General features: G+C 51.9%; 1 protein-coding gene across 5 annotated transcripts in view; it reads left to right on the top strand.

Annotated features, from left to right (window-relative positions):
• Nucleotides 1-15,491, top strand: part of Tmem266 (transmembrane protein 266) — a 111,866-nt gene extending 96,375 nt beyond the window's left edge. For 2 of the 5 annotated variants that reach the window (XM_075965844.1, XM_075965843.1), the window contains 3 exons: nt 5,861-6,050; nt 12,620-12,682; nt 14,252-15,457. In XM_075965844.1, the coding sequence (XP_075821959.1) occupies nt 5,861-6,050; nt 12,620-12,682; nt 14,252-14,844 (846 nt within the window). In that variant the 3' untranslated portion in view covers nt 14,845-15,457. Of the gene's footprint in view, nt 1-5,860; nt 6,051-12,619; nt 12,683-14,251 lie in introns of all 5 variants that reach the window. The other 3 variants (XM_075965847.1, XM_075965846.1, XM_075965845.1) reach the window with 3 other exon arrangements.
• The last annotated feature ends 7,188 nt before the right edge of the window (nt 15,492-22,679 follow it).

Genomic DNA, 22,679 nt, shown 5'->3' with positions numbered 1-22,679 from the left:
GTGTGTGAGGGCTCACTATGTGCTACACACTGTTGTGTGTGAGGGCTCACTGTGTGCTACACACTGTTGTGTGTGAGGGCTCACTATGTGCTACACACTGTTGTGTGTGTCAGCCTCACTATGTGCTACACACTGTTGTGTTTCAGCCTCACTATGTGCTACACACTGTTGTGTGTGAGGGCTCACTATGTGCTACACACTGTTGTGTGTGAGGGCTCACTATGCGCTACACACTGTTGTGTGTGAGGGCTCACTATGTGCTACACACTGTTGTGTGTGAGGACTCACTATGTGCTACACACTGTTGTGTGTGAGGGCTCACTATGCGCTACACACTGTTGTGTGTGAGGGCTCACTGTGTGCTACACACTGTTGTGTGTGAGGGCTCACTGTGTGCTACACACTGTTGTGTGTGAGGGCTCACTATGTGCTACACACTGTTGTGTGTGAGGGCTCACTGTGTGCTACACACTGTTGTGTGTGAGGACTCACTATGTGCTACACACTGTTGTGTGTGAGGGCTCACTATGTGCTACACACTGTTGTGTGTGAGGGCTCACTGTGTGATACACACTGTTGTGTGTGAGGGCTCTGGATGACGTTATCCTTCTTCAGGAAAGGCTTGTGTCATCAGCACCAGGATTGGCCTTCACGACAACACTGAGGATTAGCAGATACTGAACTTCATTTTCCTAGTCTCAGCGCCCAAGCTGGGGTCGCAGGGCAAGACTCCAATCAGCCAGTTCACTTGTCTTGAATTGGATAGAGAGTGAAATGAAGCCCCCAGAAGAAAAGGGATGTATCCGGTGTGAGGGGAGGCATGGACTGAGAGCTCAGGCCTTCCTTCAAGTCCGGCTTTGTTCTTGTGGGGGCTTCATGTTGTTCTCCCGTGGCCACCAGCTGACCTGGACTGTTTGGCTGCTCCACCCACAAGGCTCTAAGTTCCCTGGCACATGGTCATTGAGGATGGACGCCAAGGGCTCTATCTTCTGCTTTGCTTCTGTCACACCTTGTGGTCCTGGCCTTCCCTTCCCCCTGCACAGAAGGCTCCTTCCACCTCCCGGCCTCAATTAACTCATCTGACTAATAACACCCTGCCATTCCACTAACAACCCATCAGTCAGCCAGGGGACTTGTATGGGGTAGTGTTAAGTAGTGGGAGTCAGGAGCCAGTGCCTAAGGGTCTCACTGGGGCACACTGAGAAACCCCCATGGGCGGTCTCAGCCAGTGGACAGAGCAGAAGCCATCTGGCTCCTCCGTAGTGCTCGCATAAGGAATCAGCCATTCTTATTCAGAGTAAAGCCTGAGAGCATCCAGCCACCCTCCATCCTCTTGATGGATGTGTCTAAAAGCGTACCCTGGCGAGCACCGAGGTGCACACCTTTGTTTAACACCAGTACTCAGGAGGCTGAGGCAGGTAGACCACTGTGTGTTCGAGGCCACCCTGGTTTACATGGTCAGACCTTTGTATGGAAAAATAAAATAAAACCCAGATACCTCTATAGCAAGCTGCCCTCTCTCTTACCCTCATTCAAAACAAATCGTGTGGGGACATTTTCACCGCTCCCACCTCCCACCTGGCTTTCCTGTCTCCTTCAGCCCAGCCTTCATCCTAGTCCAAATCTGGCCATCTCTGCTCAGGACCCTGCAGAAGGCCCCAATGGGGATCCCCACATCCCCCTTTCTCCAGCCTGCAGTAGGCATGGCGCTCTCTGTCGCTCCTCTGGGTCACAGCACCGATGCCACCACTCTGCCCTGTGTGAATGGTTTCAGCTGTTTCGTGTTGCTCTTTAAATAAAGGCTGAAGTCCCTAAAACATCTCTCCCTGGTAACATGCTCTGCCTGATAACCTGTTCCTTGTCTGCCTCAGGTACTACCCCAGGACAAGACTTGTGATTCTCAGAGGCGATGTGTCCCTTGCAGTGGCATAAGCCATCTCTTTCCTGGAATCACCCAGGACTCACCTTTAAGCCAGGGCAGGCATTTTCATTCCAAAACATGCAGCAGAATTTTAACATGGCCCCTACCTGACTTATGAATGAATGAATGAATGAATGAGAAGACAACATGGCCTTGGTGTTTGCATCTTCAGTTCAAAACTTGTTTCTGGGCATATGTGGTCTTGGGCTGGGCAGGCCCTGACCTCCGGCTGGCTGGCCTGAATTCCAGTGAGACTCCCCAGAGCAGCTCCGTATTGATTACAAGCCATCAATAATGCATCCCTTCAGAGGGGCCTAGGAAGCCATTAGCTGGGGCGCAGACTCTGATGCGTGGCCTTGGAGAAAGTGGCTGCATGTGCCCCTGGGAAGTTCCCATCAGCCTAGGCAAGAGGGCTCCTAGCCCCACAAAGCTCGGGAAGGTTACCTCATGGGCTCTCATTGACCTTCAGTACCTTGTTTCTAGAAAAGTGGCCCCTCCCTCCCTGCAAAAGAGGCCCCAGTAAAATCTGCAAGCCATGTTTTCTCCTCTCACGCCCTTGAGACTGCCAGCCCTGTTTGATTGCTGGGCTGTTGAGATCCGGTGTCTGGAGTCAGGCGTTTGGACCTGTGGCTGCGCTGGGGTTGGGGTCCACGTCAGACCCAGGTTTGGGCTGAAAGCATAGCAAGGACTCACCATCACGCGTGACCAAGTTCAGGGTTCCGTGTACGGCCAGTGATGAAGACTGGGATTGCTGAGTCTACACTAGGTGTGTAACAAGGATCAGAGCTCAGTTTATGTGGAACAATCTTTGTCTCTACTTCGAGCTATTGAAGCTCGGGCTGTAGCTAGAGTTAGCTCAGTCTAAAACCACAGGACTGAAGAAACTAATTTTACTTCATGTATTCAACAGCACCCGAGTGCCTCCTGTGTATGCACACCAGCACAGACAAGGTCCGAGTTTGTGTAGGGTATCCCGGCAGTGGTGCAGCACGGCTCTTACTAGACTGGAAGAACCAATCTTGCCCGTTTCTCTGTTTCCCATGACACTGTGCTGGTAGCTTAAACTCAACCAGGATGAGCATTGCCGTGCAGTTCAGAAGAGGCATACACTGTGAATTAAGCAGATTTTGCTTTGGTTAGTTGTTTTTTTTAATGTTTGTTTTGTTTATTTATTTTTGCATGCAAAGTAGCAAGTTTCTTCGTGGCATTTTTGTGCCTATTAAGGTTTTATTTCTTTTCTATCAGCACACCACTGGTGGTATGAAAGATAAGCTAATGAATGTTGTAACCACACATTTGCATTTGGTCGCCTCTCAGATGCCACAAGATGAGGGTTGAAGGGAGCAACCAAGTGCGTAGAGCCTAGGAAACAGTCTTGTAGGTTGGGTCAGAGAGGATACGGACTTCAAGGGCTTTAGGCAAAGTGGAGAAAACAGTGTCTGACATGGCCACAGAGGAGGAAAACGGGGCCAGTTCTGCCCTCAGAATCGTAGAGATTCTGGGAGGAAGAGGGCATTGTGTGAAATGAACATCAGGGCAATGGAATTGGGTAAAAGTCTATTCGGAAATTTAAAATACTCCAAGGCTTGTGTGATCAGGAGGCCAGACTCCACCCTCAAAGAGGCCATCATGGGTTTGCTCTCTGGAGAAATGAAACCAGAGGCTCAGCACAGAGGCTTCGGATTGGGCAGGTGCCTGGGGAGAGAGACACAAGACTGAAACAAGATTTCAGAGAAAGCTCCCCATCCCTGGCGATGTCCTAGCATCCTGCCCTGCTCCCAGTGCAGAAGCACCCAGAGGCCCATCGATGACAGATTAACGAACTCTCTGGAAACACGAGACACAAGCATGCAGATACTGACCCTGGGAGCTGTCCCACACCGGGTCACTGCTAGGCCATTCCCGTGGCAGTCAATGCTTTCAGCTGTGCTCATGGTTTACCTTCAAGAAAATGAATGAATTGGGGGCTGGAGAGATGGTTCAGCAGTTAAGAACACAGGCTGCTCTTCCAGAGGACCCGGGATCAATTCCAAGCACCCACATGGCAGCTCACAACCATCTGTAACTCCAGCTCCAGGAGTTCTGACTCCTCCACACAGATACATATGCAGGCAAAACACCAATGCACATAAAATAAAAATAAATCAAAACTGAAAATAGGCCTGTGGATGTGACACAGTTGAGAGAGTGCTTGTCTAGTGTGCAGGAGTCTTCCGGTTCCAGTCCCAGAGCTGCATGGAACCAGACACGGTAGCATCCTAGCACCCAAAAGGCATGGGGCAAGCATCAGAAATTTAAGGAGAGTCTGAAGCTAGAGGAGAGTATGTAAGGCCCTAAGAAAGAAAGAGAGGGAGAGAGGGAGGGAGGGAAGGAGGGAGAGAGGGAGGAGACAGAAGTATCTCAGTGCAGTGGTGTGATACAGAGAATTCAAAGAGGCCCATGTGACTGAGGGTCTAGTAGGCTGCCGTAGGTGAGAGACCAGGATAAGGCCCTTAGAGTGGCGATCAACCATGTGATCTGGGACAGAGGGAACAGTTGGGAAAGTGCCTTGTGCTTTACAGAACAGCCAGAGACTTGAGGAAGCAAGTTGGCAGGGTGGGCAGACCCAGGCTGCTGTGCGGAGGCTTTTTGAGCCAAGGGCAGGGAGTTTGGACTTTCTCCCAAGTGAGGTGGTAAACCACTAAGACTTACGAACCGGGTGTCGCGATCTGATTTAGGTTTGCCAGAGCCCATGTGTGAATATGCAGCTGTCAGTCAATGGTCAGCAGTAGACCTGGAGACAGGTGAGCCGTGTAGAAAAGCACCTGAAGATGGAGCTGGACTAGGGAGTGGGTGGGATGCCCAGAGGACAGTTTGGCCTGTAGCTATCTGCGGAGATAGTGGAGTGCTGTTCTGACCTAGTGAACTGGCTACACGATGACAGTACAGGGCAAGTCTCACATTCTAACAAGGGGGCTGGGCTGTTTGGGGGCTCCCCTCAGGGACAAGTAGTTAACAGACACAGCATTGGCACCCTGACCAGGTTAGACGGGGTACAATGTGCACTTTGAACACTAGGTGGCAGTGAATACTCATTACTGTTTAGCCCACACAGACCCTTCATTGTCCTACACGCAGATATCAGATTTCCCCCCTAAGATTTGGAACGAGGACACCTATCTCAGTCGCAAACGCCAGACATTTAGAAGCCTTTCTAAGAAGCGTTCTAACAGATGATGATTATGGCGATGGTGTTACCACTGAGATTTTTATTTCTTACCACGTCTTCAGAAAGGGACATAAAACTCAGAGATATAAAATTGCATCTACAAATCAAGAAACTGAGGCCAGAGAAAGTGAAGGGCCTTCCCAAGGTCACATATCTCGGCACTATCTAGCAGAGAGCCATCTCCCACAACTCGTGGGAGAGGGAAATGGATATTACTAGAAGACAAATAAGCTGGACCAGCATGTACGTGAAGCCAGCATGCTTAAGCTGTATAGCTTGGGGGTGAGGCGTCTTCTTCCATTCAGCACCTGTCTGAGCCACCTAAAGAGGGCTTTCCTGTTAATAATCCTTGGAGGCGCACAGGTAGCTAAAGGCGTGTTCAAATTCGATTTCCTCACCGCCGGTCCAGCGGTCCAGCGTGGTCTTCCTACAAACAACAGCTGTCTTTCTAGTCACCGCCATTTTCTTAGAGTAGGGCCTGGCCTCACAGTACCCGAGACAAGGGGTCGCACTTACTTCTCGTTAAAGGTTCCGATGTGTTTAGTGTTGGTGAGATCACACTGAGGAATGCAGCCTCCCGCCTTCGGATGCTCAGCCCTTTTATCCCTACATCCTAGTATGCCGTCCAGGTGCAAAGCTCCGAGTGAGGTTGCGACCCCCTGTCCCCACCCCCATCCCTTCCCCACCCCAACAGCGTACCCACCCTCAACCCTTCTTTCTGCTCCTTGCAGTTTGAGATCCGGCAGCTGCGCGCGCACCTGGCCCAGCAGGACCTGGATCTGGCTGCGGAGCGGGAGGCGGCACTGCAAGCCCCGCACGTGCTCAGCCAGCCACGCAGCCGCTACAAGGTGGTAGAGGCCGGCACGTGGGCCGAGGAGACTGCAGCCGAGAGCATTGTGGAGGAGATGAGGCCCTCTCAAGGTGAGCCCACGGTCCCCTGAGTCCCAAGGATTCCTCCCTCTCCCTGCTCCATAGCTCTGCACACAGAAGTTGGGACACAGGATTCCAGGTAGTGGGGTGACTTCTTGCAGGTCTGTGCCTTCTCATCTGCCCCGACCTGCAGTGACACTCAGAAGCCAGTGCCCTCAGAACTAACCACCTCCCAGAGCCAAGGAGGAGCATCTAGCCAGGATCTTGACACAAGCTAAAAATTAATCAGATCCAGGAGATCCATTCAAATGCCCATTGTAAATCAATAGTTGTTACTTTTTAAAAAAAAAAAAACTGACAAAGGAAGGAAGGTTTTGTTTGTTTTGTTTTGTGGCAAATGGTTACAGAGTGCAGCCCATGGTACCTGGAAGGCTGCAGGGCCGGGTGGAGTTGGCACCTTGTAGCTCCAGAAAGGAATCAGATGAAAACTGGTACTAGCTTGCTTTCTCCATTTCTATTCAGTCTGGTGCCCCAACTCGTGGGATCGAGGATGGTCTCGAACCTCAACTTACCTAACCTGGATACTCTCACACTGTTCTCATGAGTTCAGAACCTCCATTGCCCAGATGTGTGTCGCCTAGGTGATGATTATCCTGTCAAATCGACACCAACATTAACCATCACTGTGGTAGGTGGAAGTCTGAGACCCTCCTGGTGGACTGCTACCTACCACAGCCCAGAAAAGAAGTCCAAGCCGAAAACCAGAATAGCCTGTGACCTAAGCTTTGCAGATGAGGCAAACTGAGGGCTGTAATGTGAGTGGTAAAGGGGACCCGGGACAGTACCTGGGACAGAACCCAGCCAGGTTCTGCACCAATGGAGCTATTTCAAGATCCAAAGGCTATTTCTTTGTCCAGGCAGCTCTGACCTGCGCAGGGTCAGAGCTTCTCTGGACCCTGATATTTTTTGTTTGTTTGTTTTTGTGACAGGGTTTCTCTGTGTAACAGCCCTAGCTGTCCTGGAACGGAACTAGCTCTTGTAGACCAGGCTGGCCTTGAACTCGCAGAGATCCACCTACCTCTGCCTCCAGAGCACTGGGACCCTGATTTTTAGCTGCTGTAGGGTTGTAAAGAAAACAGCCACACAGTCAGAGAGAGATGATGTTGGGCCTAGACCTTGGACTTTAGATCGCCAAAGCCAGCTTGACCCAGGAATGACTTCACCCTTCACATCAAGGACAGGACTAGAAAGAACTAGGGAGGCTGCACTTCCTAGTTACATAGCTTGAGGCTTTGGTGGCCTGCCTCTAGCTCCATTGCCTTACAGGGGGTGTGAGGAATCAGTAGGGAATCTGCCCCACCAGTATACAGCAAGCTTCTAAAACCATTCATGTCACCCCCTTGCAGAATACCTTAACTGGTTCCCTGTGTTCATTCTGTAAAGTGCCCAAGTCCCTTAGAGTAGCATGGTCGTTTGTTAGATGTCTCTGTCAAAATACCACAGGCTGAGAAAGCTGAGCAACAGAAATAGCCTCACAGTTTTGGAAGCTAGAAGTCTGAGGTCAGATTGCTGATAGGGTTGGTCCCTCTGAGTGCCATGATGGGAGCCCGACTGTTCCTTCTACTTCTGTAGCTCCTGGTGGTTGTCAGCAATCCTCAGCGACACCCAGTCTCTGACTTCATCTTTACGTGGTGTCTCCCTTTATGTCTGTGTCCAAATTTCCTATTTGTCTAGGTGTGCCCTACTCTAATATCGCCTCATTTGGACTAATTTCATTGCACTCATGTTGTTTCCAGATAAGCTCGCATCCTGGTACCAGGAATTGACGCTTCACTCTAACACACTGGGGAGGGACACGGTGGTAATGGACACTATATGAGATGCCTTCCATGCCAACTCCTGCACCCGGTTAGCCCTGTGACATCCCTGTGTACCTCCCTCTCTTTTAATGCACAAGTGTGTCACAGCCACCCGCACACAATCCAGTCCTCCATCTGCATTTTCACAGCAGTCCCCAGAGCCCTCCGTGGCACAGTCAGTGCCTCGGAAGCAGAGGGAAGGATGCAGGGGCTGTGAGAAGCCTCAGTGATTCATGGCCTGTAGTAGTCCAAGGACTCGGGGCATCCCCCAGCTGATTCCTCTCTGACCAAGAGCCATGTGCAGGGTGGGATTTCCATGACATTAGAAATTACAGTCAGATGAGCGAAGAGCATCCTGGGCCACTCTGAAGATTAAGAAAGGGCAACATTTGTTAGTAGCTGTGACTTCCAGGCTAGCAGGGCTCAGAGGCCCTCTGCATGCACAGGAGGACACAGACAATCCAGGCGTTAACCTGCAGACACAGCAGTGAGTCACAGGAGCCTTGGGACCTGGCCAGCGTCACCTCGGCATGGCTGTCACTCCTTAAGTGGGGGAGGGCTGCTGCGGAGGGCCAGAGCTCCAGAGCCCGCTCCAGCCCAGCCTCATTCCTCTTGAGAGGGAAGAGCTTCCCCAAGTTGCCAGCAGGTCACAGTCAGACTGTGCCGACCGGCTTCTGTTTAGACCTGCTTCAGCACAAATCATTTTTAAAACCAGGGCTACAAAGTTCCAGGCTTCGGGGCCTGCCAAGTTCACAGTGCCCCTGTATAGTCATTAATACTTCTCTCCCAAATTTATTAGTCTTGAAACTCGCCCATAACTTATGAATTACAGCTCCTGGTAGGGGTGCCACGGATTTCACCATATATCACAACTTTGGCGTCCCCCTTGCGGCACCAGCGTCCAGAGAAACAGCCACAGAGGTGCCTCTGGCCAGTCTGCCCTTGGCCTTCCCTCTGCCAAGCAGCAGGGAGCAGGAAATTGAGCTGGTCCCAGGGTTTGTCTTGGAGGAGACGGGACCTGTGCTCCTGGACACAAGGAACCCTTGCTGGCCCCAAGTGTGGGGGCCTGATAAAAGTGCTGGGGACCATAGGAGCCCCAGGGCTTGCTGGATAAACCTAAGAAAGCCTGACACAGAGTAGCATTTGAAGTAGCTCAAGTGAGTTTGGAACCCAGGTCCGGCTTGAATCCCAATTCAGCCTTGAAGGTCACTTTGCCTCCCTGAGCAGGGCTATCTTCTTGATCTATACCATTACATAGGACCTTGGGTTTCAAGTCCCTGCTATTGCGATCCTACAAGTCGTGGTGCTTTCTGAGCTACTTGGTTCAGCAGCGTGTCTGGTCTGAGAGTCCAGAAGCTCTTCACTGAGAAAGCGTGGGGATATCAGGCCTGGCATGCGGCAGGTGCTCGGACATTAGCATCTTCTCTCAGTGAGGGCTGCTGAGTCATGGAGGAGCGGGAGTATGGGAGTAGAAATCAGGGCACAGCCCCTTGGGCGCTGGGATGTGTGGTTCTGCACCAGGCACCATTGCCACTCAGTAGTATGGAGCTTAGCCATCTCTTTATCACCAGGAGGCCTGGCCCAGCCACCTCACCAGCCTTTATCCTTCTTCCTTGACCCGCAGGTCTGCGGTTCTGGTCAAAGGAGCCAGTGCCACCTCTGAACTCAGAGAGGCTTTCTCGGGATTAGGCAGGTTGTGTTTGCAAAGTGCTTACTCCTAGGGATGAGCGTCTGCCTCAGAAGCATCCTGAGAGTTCAGAGCCAGCAGGAGTGCTGTGGGCCTATGAGGACTGTCTGTGGCTGGATAAGTCAGTGGGTTTTCCAGCTGTATAGCTCCCCAGCATCTTTGCAGTTGTCACCGCTACTTTATAGGTGAGGAATCAGAAGCCCAGAGTGGCTGAGAGATTTGCCTGAGACCACACAGCAAGTGTCCGCCCCAGACTGTTTTCCTCTGAAGCCTATGTTTGCACCTTCTCGCCCCACAACCAAGGTCTGTCAGACTCAGTTCTCAGTGAGTTGCTTCCACAGACCCTTAGGGTTCCTCAGAGCTAAATCGAACAGACCTTGAGGGAAGGGCTTGGCATGAGGTGGAAGGTGAGCAGTGTCTTGTGAAGCCGGCTGTGTGGTTCAGGCGTTCCTCTGCCCCACACCCCTACCTCACACCAGTCACAAGCCTCTTGTTTGGTGTTTGAGTTGGAAGAGGGAGGACACAGGGTGACAGTGCAGAGGGTATTTCATCATGTCCCTGTGGCCTCTTGAGAGGGAGGAGAAGGTCTGGAGGCCCTGCAGATCTGTGACAGGTCATTGACCGAGGTTTTCCGTCCCCGCCCGGTCCTACAGCCCTTAAGTCCCAAAGAACCACACAGAGGTCTACATTAGTTATAAACTGATTGGTCCATTAGCTCAGGCTTCTTATTAACTCTTGTAACATATATTAGCCTGTAACTCTTGTCTGCGTTAGCCACGTGGCTTGATACCATTGTCGGTGAGGAAGTCACATCTTGCTATCTTACTTCCTCTGCGGCTGGGTCACAATAGCAGACTGAAACTTCCCTCTTCCCAGAATTTTCGTTGCCACGCCTCTACTTCCTGCCTGGTTGTCCCACCTATACCTCCTGCCTGGCTACTGGCCAATCAACGTTTATTTAAAATGTAAGTGACAGACCATTGTCCCACAGCAACATATGTCAAGCCAAAATACCAAGGGAACTGAGTGGCCTGTGGCCCCTGCTCTTAAAGGCTCTGTGTCCCCTGTATGGATGGGGACAGCCCCAGGGTCCTTTTCTAGGAGGATGGGATCCAGGAGCCTGCATGAAGCATAGAGGGCCAAGTTCAGCACTAGAGGAGACAGGGTAGGCCTCAGACTTGGAAACACCTGTGCAGCACAGGTTCTCACCCTGAACAGGACCCAGTGGCCACCTGCCAGCCAATACGTTTAGTGGATCGGCAAGGCAAAGCCTAGAGAAGAAGCTATGAAGTGTCCCCCCCTAAGTCTAGAAGACTTAGGCAGAGGGGTCATGGTCCCTTGACCAGCCACACTGTTGATGGAAGTTGGGGTGCTGTTAAGGAAAGTGTGGAGGCACTTGGCAGTGGCCAGGACCTGTTGTTAGGATGGGGGACTGTTAACCAAGGTGAAGGCTGTGGGACTGGGGAGAGAAAACATGGATTCTCTTTGGACTTGTTGAGTCACAGGAGCTGGAGGTCATCCAGCTGTCCAGGGACAGATGGCCAGACCAGTCAGTGCTCAGGAGCAAGGTCTTGGCTGACAGTCACCTGACTGAGATTATTTTTATCAACAGCCTGGTGAAGACATGGCCTCCTTAGACATGTAGGCCACAGATTGAGGAGACGGGGCTCAGGCATTTTGGTGGCTGAGATGTGTGATGTCCTCAGCAGGCTGCCACTACCCCCCCCCACAGGCCTGGGGCAGTAGTGAGGGGTCTGGGTAGGAGTCACAGGAGTGCAGTGTGTTGCAGGACCAGCGCTGGTCTTGCCTACAGAGGAGAGCAGGGTTTCTGTTGGCCCAGAGCTTGGTGTGAGTCAGCAAACAGAGTTGCTAAACACATTTGCAGGGTAGAGGCAGCTTCAGGGGCGTGATTATTTAGTTTTAAAGGGACCCGTATATTAAGTAATCACAGTCTGGCAGGGCAGTGGTGAGGATTACAGTCACAGTGGGGTGGCCTTTGGTTCCCAGAAGCAGGGCAGTTGCAGGCTCAGTAAAGCCTTGCACTTAGTAGGTGTGCATTTCCTGGTGAGATGGAGAGTCCCTGCTCCACAGAGGGGTGATCGCCCCCCACCCCCAGCCCCTGACCCTGCTTCCAAGGCAGAAACTCCTTGCTTTAACACCTGGTAGAGGGACAGGAACACTGTGGCTCTGAAGAACACAAAAGAGTCAAGGTTGCCCAGCAACGAGTTGGAGAGGTAGCAGATTCTTCCCTGCTGTTCTGCCCAATGAGAGGCCTGGGCAGCCAGGAGGCATGCATGATTCCTCTTTGGGGCTTCAGGGTGAGACAACCATCTTTCCCTGTCAGTTTCTGGGCTATCAGGGTCATCTAGCCATGATGGCCAGCTATATCAGTCTGTAAGAGCCTTGCTAGGGACCTTCATATAACAAGGACACTGAGGTCCAGCAAGGGGTCATGACCTGACCAAACTGTAGGTAAATGGTGGCACTGGAAAACACCACCTGATTAAGTGAACAGCCCCTGCTGTCTGACCCCTTGGCCCTACATCCACCCCGGCTTGCTGGGAACAGTCACTTCTGCTTCCCAGTGCAGTGGCAGAATAGACGGCAATTATAGCAAAGGCTATGGATGGCCAGAGAATCTGTGCTAGCTGATGCAGGAGCAGGGCCTGGTGTCAGCCACAGAACACACCTCTGACCACAGGCTTTTCAAGACCAAGAGGCCAAGGAAACTTTTAAGATCCGTTCCTCTACCACTCAGCCTCCAGATCTGAAGGTGGCCCAGCTTCAGCAGCCAACTCAGGTGTCTCAGAAGGTAGCCTCAGGTCTTGTTACTTGCAGACCTCAGCGGACAGATAAGCCTGAGGGTGTGCAAGTCCCTGGCAGCCTCCACAGCCTTCCATGGGCATGTATCGAAAGCCTTCTGTGCGGCCGGCTCCACTGACCTGCCTGTTAGTTCTGTAGTCTTCATCATAAAGCAGTAGAGCAGGCGTCACTCTCCCCGTGGCTCAGAGAGGGCGGCTGAGCTTAAACAGTGACGTAATCACATGCACCCTTCTCTAACCTCTTCTCTGTAGAAGCCATGGCGAAAGACGACATGAACAGCTATATTAGCCAGTACTACAATGGGCCCAGCAGTGGTAAGTCTGGGTTGGAACTGTTTGCATGAACTATGCAGCCCCAGGACACCTGTGACCCAGCAAGCCCTAAACCCAAGGCTAGGTACAGTCTGGCCTGACTTCGGGTAGCAGGATCTACCATTGTGACCCTGTAGACTTTGATGGCAGAGCTCAGGGTCCAACACCTAGACTTCAATACTCAGCAGATTGTTAGCTGAAACTCTGATGCCCTGGAGCTGAGCCTGCAGATGCCAAGGTAGGGGCAATCGATCTCTGACCCATGACCCATGGTTAAGTGTGGAAACCTACAGAGGGAGGGGGCTGTAATCCAGAACTCAGGTGATCACTCATCCCAACTGGAGACATGCTCAGGTGGCCCTGAGGGAAAGCAAACTTATTCAACCTAATGGTTGAAGGGACAGCAGGCCTGACATGCTTTATGCTTTCTTCATACCCTTGAAATCTTAGGGGACACTCAGTGTGTTTTCTTTGGGGGAAAGATTGATTTTATACCCGGATCTTTTAGCTTCTTGTTTTTCTGTAACCAAAGTCTTAAACACTGAGTTTGGATTTCATGGTCCTTAAAATTCTTGCACTGTCCACTATAAGTACAGACTATCTGCAATGTGACCTGTATTTGATTATTTTTCTTCTCCACTATTTAACCCCCCTAAGGCAATTCTTCTCTTCTCTGCTTTCTCCTAGCCTCATCCAAACTGCTGGTTTTCCAGCCTTGACCCATCATCTCAGGCCCCTCCCCATAACTTGGGGGAGAACCCTACACCCAGAGTAGTCCACTATCACCCCCAGTGCCTCTCAGAGAAAAGAGCTGCTGAATGCTGACTGCCCCGCGGCTCATCAGTCTGCAGAAAGCAGACTACTCAGGATGTGCCCGCCTCCAGTTAAAATGCCTTCATTGTGACAAGGGGGATCCCAGGAGCACTGGCTAGCCAGCTGGTAAATTCCAGTCTCCATGAGAGATCCTGTCTCAAAAAAATAAGGTAGAGGGTATTGAAGGAAGACATGCAATCCAACCCCTAGCCTCCACACTCATATTCGGGCAGGCACTTCTGCACGCATGTGCATATACACATAACAACAACAACAACAACAATAAACTCAAGAACTCCTTAACAGAATGTTTTCCTGGGACAGGCTTTCTGGGGTGATTGAAATGGGCTAGCTAAGTCTATTGTGGAGACACTTTTGCCTTAGTTTAAATAATGACCCACAGCAAGCTGCCCGAGGCTGTACTCCCAGACCATCCCAGCACCCAGAAGACAGCAGCCTCCACTGACTAAGCAGTGTGGGCCTCGAGGGCAGGGCACTAGCTGGCCTCTAAAGCTTCCACTGGGAAGTGCTGTCATCCCTCTTCATGGATTGAGTGTCACATGTCTGAACTTTGGGTCAACAAGGTGGATTGATAGTCATCTCCCTCAGTTCTCACAGTGATGGTGACCTGGGTCCTCAATGGCCACACACGGCTACTTCCCGAGGCCTGGCCACACTTACTGCCCAGACCCACACCAGCCTTCAGAGTCCAGCAAGGTGGGCAGAGGCAAAGTATGACCAATATTCCCTTTCTTGCAGACAGCGGGATCCCAGAGCCAGCAGTGTGTGTGGTCACTACAGCCGCCATAGACATCCACCAGCCCAACATCTCCTCAGATCTCTTCTCGGTTGACTTGCCTCTGAAGTTCAGTGGCCACAGCACCTGCACCAGTGCCACCTCGGAGACCACTTCCCACTCAACCTGTGGGTCAGTCACCAGGGCCCACAGTGCCAGCAGCCAGACATTGGGCTCCTCCACAGACTGTAGCACCCCCCGAGAAGAGCCGTCCTCTGAGCCAGGACCTTCTCCCCTGCCTCTGCTGCCACCCCCTCAGCAGCAGGTGGCAGAGGCCACCGTTCAGGACCTGATGTCCTCCCTGTCCAAGGACCCCTGCCCATCCCATAAGACCTTGGACCCAGCACCCCTGGCCCAGCCTACCCCGGCAGGTTCAGCCCAGACCAGCCCCGAGCTGGAGCATAGGGTGAGTCTGTTCAACCAGAAGAACCAGGAGGCTCTCCCCGCTCTTCGGATCAAACCTGTCACCCACTTGCAGCCCACAGCTGGGCTGGAGGAGAAGTTCAGATCTTTGGAATCCAAAGAGCCCAAGTTGCATAGGGTTCCTGAGGCCTAGAGAGTCCGCAGGCTTGTTGAGTGGAAAGTGGGGAGACAGCCATCTTGAAGCTCTTTCAAGACCCCAGAGGCCACTCAGGACCACAAATGGGGCTCAGGATCCCGCCTGGCCTCCCTCAGGGTGCTGTCTGCCTCCAGGGAGGTGATGCCAGGCAGAGGCCACATGCCTCCGACCTCAGAGTCCAGAGCTGGGGCTTCCGTTTGCCCTACTCAGGAGAGGGTGGTGCTCATGGCTGGGGTTTGGGATTTTTTGTTTGTTTGGTTTTTGTTTTTGTTTTCTTTTGGTTTTTTTAAAACCATTTTTACAAAAACCAGCCTATGGCCCAGCTTCAGCAGGGTAGAGCGTGGGGGCCAGCTCAATCTATTTCGTTGCCTTCGTTCCTGATGCCCACCCCGGATTCTCGGGAACAGCACTGTGAGCTGGGGCTGCCCAGCCTCACCCCAAGCCGTCTTTCCAGGAATGCTGGGGGAGCCGACACAATCACAGAGACCACATCTGAGCCTATCTCACCCGGCATTCTCTCATTTCAGCATGGACGTTTCCAAGTCTTCACATGACGGGACGATCTCATGGTGGGAGGGATATGGGAGGGCAGGGGCAATCATTTTATGACCCTGGCTTTAATAATAAAAACCAGCTGCACTGAGACTTCCGGGTGGTTTTCGTTTGGTTGCCAGTCCAAGGGAAGTTGTCTAGAGTAGCTCCCTGGGGGTAGAGTTAGCCAGGCACCTGCTTACCCAGGCTGCTCTCTCTGGCAGCCTCAAGGCCTTTACAGAGGGGACAACCCTACACCTCCCTATGTGGGCCAGTGGGTGCTTCCCCTCCTCCAGGCCCTGGCAGAATGGAGTTCACAGCTGTCCTCCTCTCACTGGTAACTCCCAAGCACCCATTGGACCCAGGGTTCCATCTCTGAGGGCCTCAAACTCAACCTGGTCCAGAGCTCTGAGTTCAACATTTTGTCCATAGTAATAAGTCTTTTTGTTTTTTTTGCCAGCTGCCCAGTTACACACCTGCATATCACCAGCTCCCTGCCTATCCCTAGTCGTTCTCCAAGTTACCTGACCCCAGCTCCCAACCTAGCCTTGCTGAGGTCCATGTCCCCCAAGGGGCTGGACTGCAGCGGACTCTGCCTGGCCTCTTTGGCTCTCCCTGCTCCATCACATCCTCCCAGGCTGCTCTCCTCTCCCCTGCCCCAAATCGGTCCCAGTGTTGTGACTGTGACCATCATGTTTTCTCTTATGTATGGGGCGGCAGGAAGGTAAAGTTTGCCGGTTTAAGGGTTCCTATCCACCCCCATCCCCCAGAGGACCAGAGTGGGGGCCACCGTCACTTATGAAGCAGCTCACACTCTCACATCCTCTTCACTCTTTATAGGTACCTGCAGTATCAGTGTGCTGCCTGCCTTGGCTGCAGTGGGCCCCGTGTCTTCCAGCTCCTGGAGCCCGGTAGGGCAGCGGTCCCTCACCTGCTCCTCTGCCTACTTCTTAGGTTATTAGACCTGGGTCCTACTTAGAGGCCCAGGGCGGAGCCTAGGCCCAGAGCCACGCTGGAAAAGGCGGATGAACCACAGAAAAGGAGGGAAATTGCTCTGCGTAGGCCAAGACCACTCCGGGTTCATGAGATAATGCGGGCACTGGAGGATTGCCAAGTTTGTTCCTAGCACCTAAAAAGAGTTGAGCAACCATGAAAGACAGAAGAGGGGGCCGCAAAGAAGGGAAAATAACAGCTTTATCCCTTAGAATTGGGAGGGGCCTAGGGTTGGGAGTCTGCTAACTGGGCAGACTTGGGTATTTCACAGGGCCCCAGGGTCCTGGCTCTTCCTCCTATTGGTTCTATACCATCCCCTACACCTCCACACCCTCCCCAAGTCCTCCCCCACGCATGGCTGCATGTCTTCTCAGCATTTCGCCTCTTATGAGAACTCGAAGCTGCTATCTCCCAGAGCCGGCTTTCCCTTCCCTTATTTACTTAGGTCCCTCTAACCCTCCTACACACTTCCCTAACACTGATTGCTGCTGGGGGAGGGACAATGGCTACTCTGGTTGCTTCCTGCGGACAGGGGGTGGAGTCTAGGAGCTGTCAATCCAAGAGAGAAGGGACTTTTATGAGGTGGACTCCTGGGGGCAGTTCAGCGGGTTTCAGCAAAATTCTGGCAGGCAGTCCATGTAGTGCCCCATCTGCAGGACCATCTGTACGGGCAGAAGGGCTAAGGACTGAGAGGAGGATGTTAGAGGCCACTGCAGTACAGCCCAGAGTAGGCAACAGTCTGAGGTCCCTCCCAGATGGGAGACACACACACACACACACACACAGAGAGAGAGAGAGAGAGAGAGAGAGAGAGAGAGAGAGAGAGAGAGAGAGAGAGAGAGAGAAGAAACGACTTAACCATCCTTTGATTTTTAGGTTTAAACAATAGTGGGCCTAGATCTCTTGGCTGCAGGGAGGCACTGCAATGTTGCACTGAGCCAAGACCATGATGTCCTCTCTCTGGAAATAATAGTCACAGGCCTTTATTCTTTGGCTGTTTTGTTGCTCTCCTTTCTCTGTCACAGAGCCACGGGGCCAGCCTGACACAGAAAGGGGGCTTTGGAGGATATGTTGAGACCAACATACTGGAGTCATGTGTTAGGGGAACTATCGTAATGATGAAACACCATGACCAAAGCATCCTGGGAAGGACTTACACATCCACTTCACTGTTCTTCGTGGAAGGAAGGCAGACAGGAACTCAAGCAGGGCAGGGACCTAGAGGCAGGCACTGACGCAGAAGCCATGGAGGGTGCTGCAGATAGACTTGCTTCCCCTGGCTTCCTCAGCCTGCTGGGGGCCCTTTGGGAAGACAACTCCTGGTTATGCAAGATTCACGCCTGTGTCTTGGCCTCAAGTCTGATGTCATCCAAACGAAACGGGTTCATTAGTCCTCTCAGACTCTCCAGCAAGGTTCTAGGCACATGCTGGGCCTGCATCTAGGCCAACGTTACTCTGCCCATTTTTCAACAGAACTGACCGTTAGTATCCATCGTCCCTAGTACATGATGGGGGAATCCTACACCTAATAAGTGGTCCCCTCTGCTGCTTTTGAGTGCAGCTCTGGAACACATCCTTTATTGACAAAACTGGGCAGAAACTGTGATGTGCTTAAGAAATGGGCCATACCAAACTTCTTCCAGCTGGAAACTGATCTTTGTAGCGCTCGCCCATGCTCGCAGCTGTGGAGGTGCTCCACCCTGTAGGTTACTCATTGAGTAGTTACATACCGATTGACAGTTCCTACTAAAGGCCACTGTTTTATCCTCCAGTCTATGACAAGCCTGTGTGCAGAAAAATCAGGCATTCTTTTCTTAAGAGCCATTGGTCAGAGAAATCCCCATGGGTCAGAGTACGGGGCGGGGGGGGGGGGCTCTGCTGCTGCTGAGACATCTATGACATGAAAGGAGGTCTTTGAGCCGCCTCTCCAGAGCATCCTCTGAAGGGTTTCCTAAGATGGGCATGGGTACCCATGTCCTCTCCTTTCTCATTAGCAACCATAGCAACCATGAAAGGAGGGGGGTATTCCAAATATCTGCTCTTATTGATATGACTCTTCAACATCCTATGACTTTAATGAATTCCTAATATTATATGACCCTTCATTCCAAAATCCTTTCTGGAGTAAGTGTTCCCGTTGGCCCCCTTTTCTCAGGCTTATGATCTTAAGCGATCATGATAAGCACCTGGAGTGAAAGTTTTGCCCTTAGTCTAGAGAAAAAGAACGCTCTTTTTCCTTGTCTGGTTATGTCATAGCATCATGAAAGTGAAAAAAAAATAAATTCATAAAGCAGGAGCGCCAGGGCATGATGGGGCAGAAACAAAAGCTAGCTGCACAGAGGAGAGAGAAGAATTGGAGACGCCAGGTAGGAAGCAAGGGCATGAAGATCACAGAGCCCTCATCTCCAGCCTCCCACCCAAACAAGCTGGTCCTCCTCAGCCTCGAGCCGTTACCTGGGAAACTGCTGGGGAGGCACAGGGTCCTAGACATACGCTTTGTTAAGTTAGTCCTCTACGTGCTGCTGAGAGCAGACAGACAAGCAAGGCACGAGAAAGGGAAAGTAACAACTTCACCTCTCTAGAATAAGAGAGGCCTACGGCTAAACAGGCCCTGGATCCTTTCCTTACCCACCCGTTGTCCCCATGCTTTCCCTCCCTTTCTCCTCCCATTGCCTTCGGAGAAGAAGCAGTAGCTGGCATCTCATACATTTTGTCTACCTATGTCCGTCCTCTACCTGAACAAGAGGGTGACAAAGGTGTTGAAGGATACCCAACTGGCATGTGATGGGAGTGGCCAGGCCTATTCTGGGGAGGCTTCTGTGAGGACAGCAGCCTTGAAGATAGGTTGGGTCACCAGTCAGCACAGTGAGGTCTCCATTTCGGGGTCCTTTCCATACTTCAGCGACCCCGTGAAGTCAGTTGATGTTCCTATGAAATGTCCTCAGGTCAAGACTAGCGGGAGGGACCGTGCTCTCCCAGTGTTCCCCGAGCACTTGGAAGTGAGGCTATTCCAATCTTCTGTATCATGATGGGCATGATGGCACTACAGGAGCTGCCGTCTGCAGGACTGGAGCCTGCAGGGTCGGTAAGTCGCCTACCCCACAGGACTGAAAGCCGCCACCCTCCTCATCCATCTCCCACTCTGCCCGGCTCTGCTGTCCCCAGTCCTGAGCTAGTGCAGCTGATCAAGCAGATCACCAACCAGGACGTGGGCCAGATGCACGCTGCAGATAGCACTGCGGTTCTTTCTCTGAACTCCTGTCAGGAGAGAAGGCAGGCGCCAAGCCTCAGTTATACCCTCACCACAGAACTACTCTGAGGCAGGTACTGGAGACCTGTGATAAAAGCTTTGGTGTTGGTGTTCATGGCTCTCCAGAGTGCTATAGCTGGGGCCTGTGGAAGAGGGCCAGCACTCCTTAGGAGGTCTCCAGCCCAGAGAAGAGGCTCCTTGCTCATTACTGCTTCAGAAAAGCCCAGTCTGTGGTCCCAAGGGAGCTGTTTGAGACTCCCACAGAAGGGGGCAGCTTAGGTAGCAGTTGCTGCCTGGTGTAGGAATACAGTGATAACAGCAATGGCTATGCTTATTTATGTCCCATGGGGACAGGTGCTTCTGACCATCTCCCTCAGCAGAGCCCCGCAAAGTAGGCTCTACTTCCCCTGTGAAGCAGGGGAGAAAGTACAGGCACAGTGTGATGAGATAACTGGCCTGTTACAGGGACTCTGGGTGCGATGCCATGTGGGAAGTTGTGATCAAACCAGGTCCCAATAGGAAAGCTAGAGACAGAATTCAGGCTCCAGCCTTAGTGCCCTGCAGCCTTCTGTGCCCTAGAGGGCTGGCTTCCTTGCTCAGCCTTGTCTTTGGAGCCCTGAGAACCTTGTGATAGCCTGGCATGCTGAACCCAGAAGTAAGGACAGCAAGGCTTAGAGCCAGCACAGTGTATGGCCAGCCAACCCTGCAGCCCTGGCCGGAAGCCACTCAGGGTTAGGGGCTGAAAGGCTGCTTTTGACTAGCATGACTCATCAGCCTCCTCCCAGCAAGGATTCAAACCAAGAACCTAACTTTCCAGGTCAAGTCAAGGGGGAAAGGGCACAGTAGCTCACACACTCTGTGGAGGTTGATATAATATATTCATTTCCTTCACAGCCTAGAAGTCCCCTCTTACTCCAGGACCAGCCTGGGCCAGTCAAGACCGCAAGGTTCTTGCCACTAACGAGAGGCCCGAGAGCTAGGGGCATTTTCCCTGGGAGCTTTTGAGAGCCCCAGATGAGAGGTTCAAGCCCACTAAGTACCCTGAGCCCTATCTACGACGTGTGTAGCTGCTAAGCAAAATCTCACAACTCTTGGTATCTGAACTGGGATGAAGTAAGGTCTGCTCATCCCTGTTCACTCCACCTTCAGGTGTGTGCAAGGTCTGGGCATCTGGATTCCTAGACCCAGCCTTGTTTCTGTCTTGCTTTGTGACTCAGAGAAAACCCTTGAGCTCCTCCCTCCCTAGCAGAAGAATAATGACTGCGTGTGCCCCACCCCTGAGGGTTGCTGGGATAACTAATGACATAATGGAAGGGAAAGCCCTCTGAGAATGTTTCAAGGGAAACACAAGCTGAAGGCAGCCTTATTAATAATAGATGCCTGGGGTGCGCTTCTGCCAGAGCTCAGCACTTCTGGGGCCGATGCCCAGGAGATGCTCCGTTACTTCATTTGATGCTGTTGCTAGTTCAGAGTGGGGAGGGAGGTGGGTGGGACCCATGGCTACCCTGGCTAGCTCCAGCAGCCAGCTCCTTAGCTCTTGCTGCTGGCACATTGTTCCCTTGTAAACAGTGCCTCTAAGCCACCCAGTTTCAGAAAAGAGGTGCCTGCCATTTCTCTCTCCAATACCGGTTCTAAACCTACCCCACACTCACCAAGGAAATCATAATATTATAGATTTTTCTTTCCTCGGCTCTATTGCTCAAAAGTTTGGTTTTTATCTCCTGATGCATAGTTAATTTAATTATCCGAAGAAAATGATGGAACATTTGATGCTAATTTATTACCAGCCACCAAGGACACCAAGCTGACATCATTTCACACAGAGCCTCAGGCTACAGCTTAGCAGGCTGCCTATTCACCCTGAACAACCAAATGAAATTGACTACCCAGGAGGTCAGCCAGGACATTAAACACTGTGAGGAGTGTGGCAGAACCCCATGCCGGAGATTTATAGCACACCTTCCACCCCACGCTCCAGGAGCCTCCCCAACATCAATTAGGCCTCGTAACTAGGAGGACTCACCTCCGCCTACATTGCTTAAAGAAGGGGCAAGGGACTGTGGGTCCTGGTTGGGACAGTGCCACAGGAGAAAGCACATTGGACCCACACTGCTGCACAGCCTCCCCCCCCCCCCCCATACTGAGCAAAGCACAGAACAGCAGCCCAGAAGAAGCCTCCGGAAGGGAGTCAGCTTGTACTTGGGATCCTCTGTGCTTGTTTATGCTGGCCCTTCTGCTTCGGATGTACCTTTCTCTTTCAGCTTTGCCCTCTGAATCTGGCTAGCTGCCACATCTCTCTACTCCAGACCACCCCAGCTGGGTCCCCTGATAAGGCATTTGTCTAAAGTTACTACTAGTCCCAAGTCCCCAGGCAGGCTGGAAACCATGTCAGTTTGGGTCTTCTCATCTGTAGTATGGGGATTCATGAGATTTTAATGAGACTATGCATCTAAGAGGCTTGGCAAAACTTCTTGGGCATACAAAACTCTCAAAAAAGAGTTCTTATCTTTACCCATGTAGTATGAGATCTGTCTACATGTTCAAGTCACCATCTTACCTATGATGAAAATGGAGCTTAAATGGGGAAGAAAGTCAGGCATGGAGGGTCATGTCTGTCGTCCTGACGCTGAAGCTAAGCAGGGGAGAGCCATGAGTTTGGGATGTATAGTGAGTTCCAGGCCAGCCTGGGCTAAAGAGTGAGGTGGTGTCTCAAATAATAAGAATCATTATTATTAATGATAATAGAGAAGAAAATTAAAAGAGAAAGATAAATAGGGTCTAGCCCAGTGAGTGACCCTGCCTCAGAGACAGGTGAGCAGTAGAACCAGACGTCTGGGTGATCAGCCTAAATCACCCAGGTGGCCCAACACAGAGACAGCAGCAGAAGCTTCCGGAGAACCCAGAGGGAAGCAGTGTCTGCCCTCGCTGCCTGGCCCATGTGACTAGTTGTGGGAGGTAATGAAGGTGATGCCCAGCAAGCCAAATCTCCCAAGGCCTCTATCCTACCATACTGGACGGCACGGAAAGCAAGTGCCAGCCCCTCCAGAGGAAGCTCCAA

The sequence above is a fragment of the Microtus pennsylvanicus genome, chromosome 3, assembly GCF_037038515.1.
Source record: "Microtus pennsylvanicus isolate mMicPen1 chromosome 3, mMicPen1.hap1, whole genome shotgun sequence".
NCBI classification, from domain to species: domain Eukaryota; kingdom Metazoa; phylum Chordata; class Mammalia; order Rodentia; family Cricetidae; genus Microtus; species Microtus pennsylvanicus.
The sequence above is the reverse complement of the archived record's forward strand: the minus strand, read 5'-3'. Positions and strand labels throughout refer to the sequence as shown.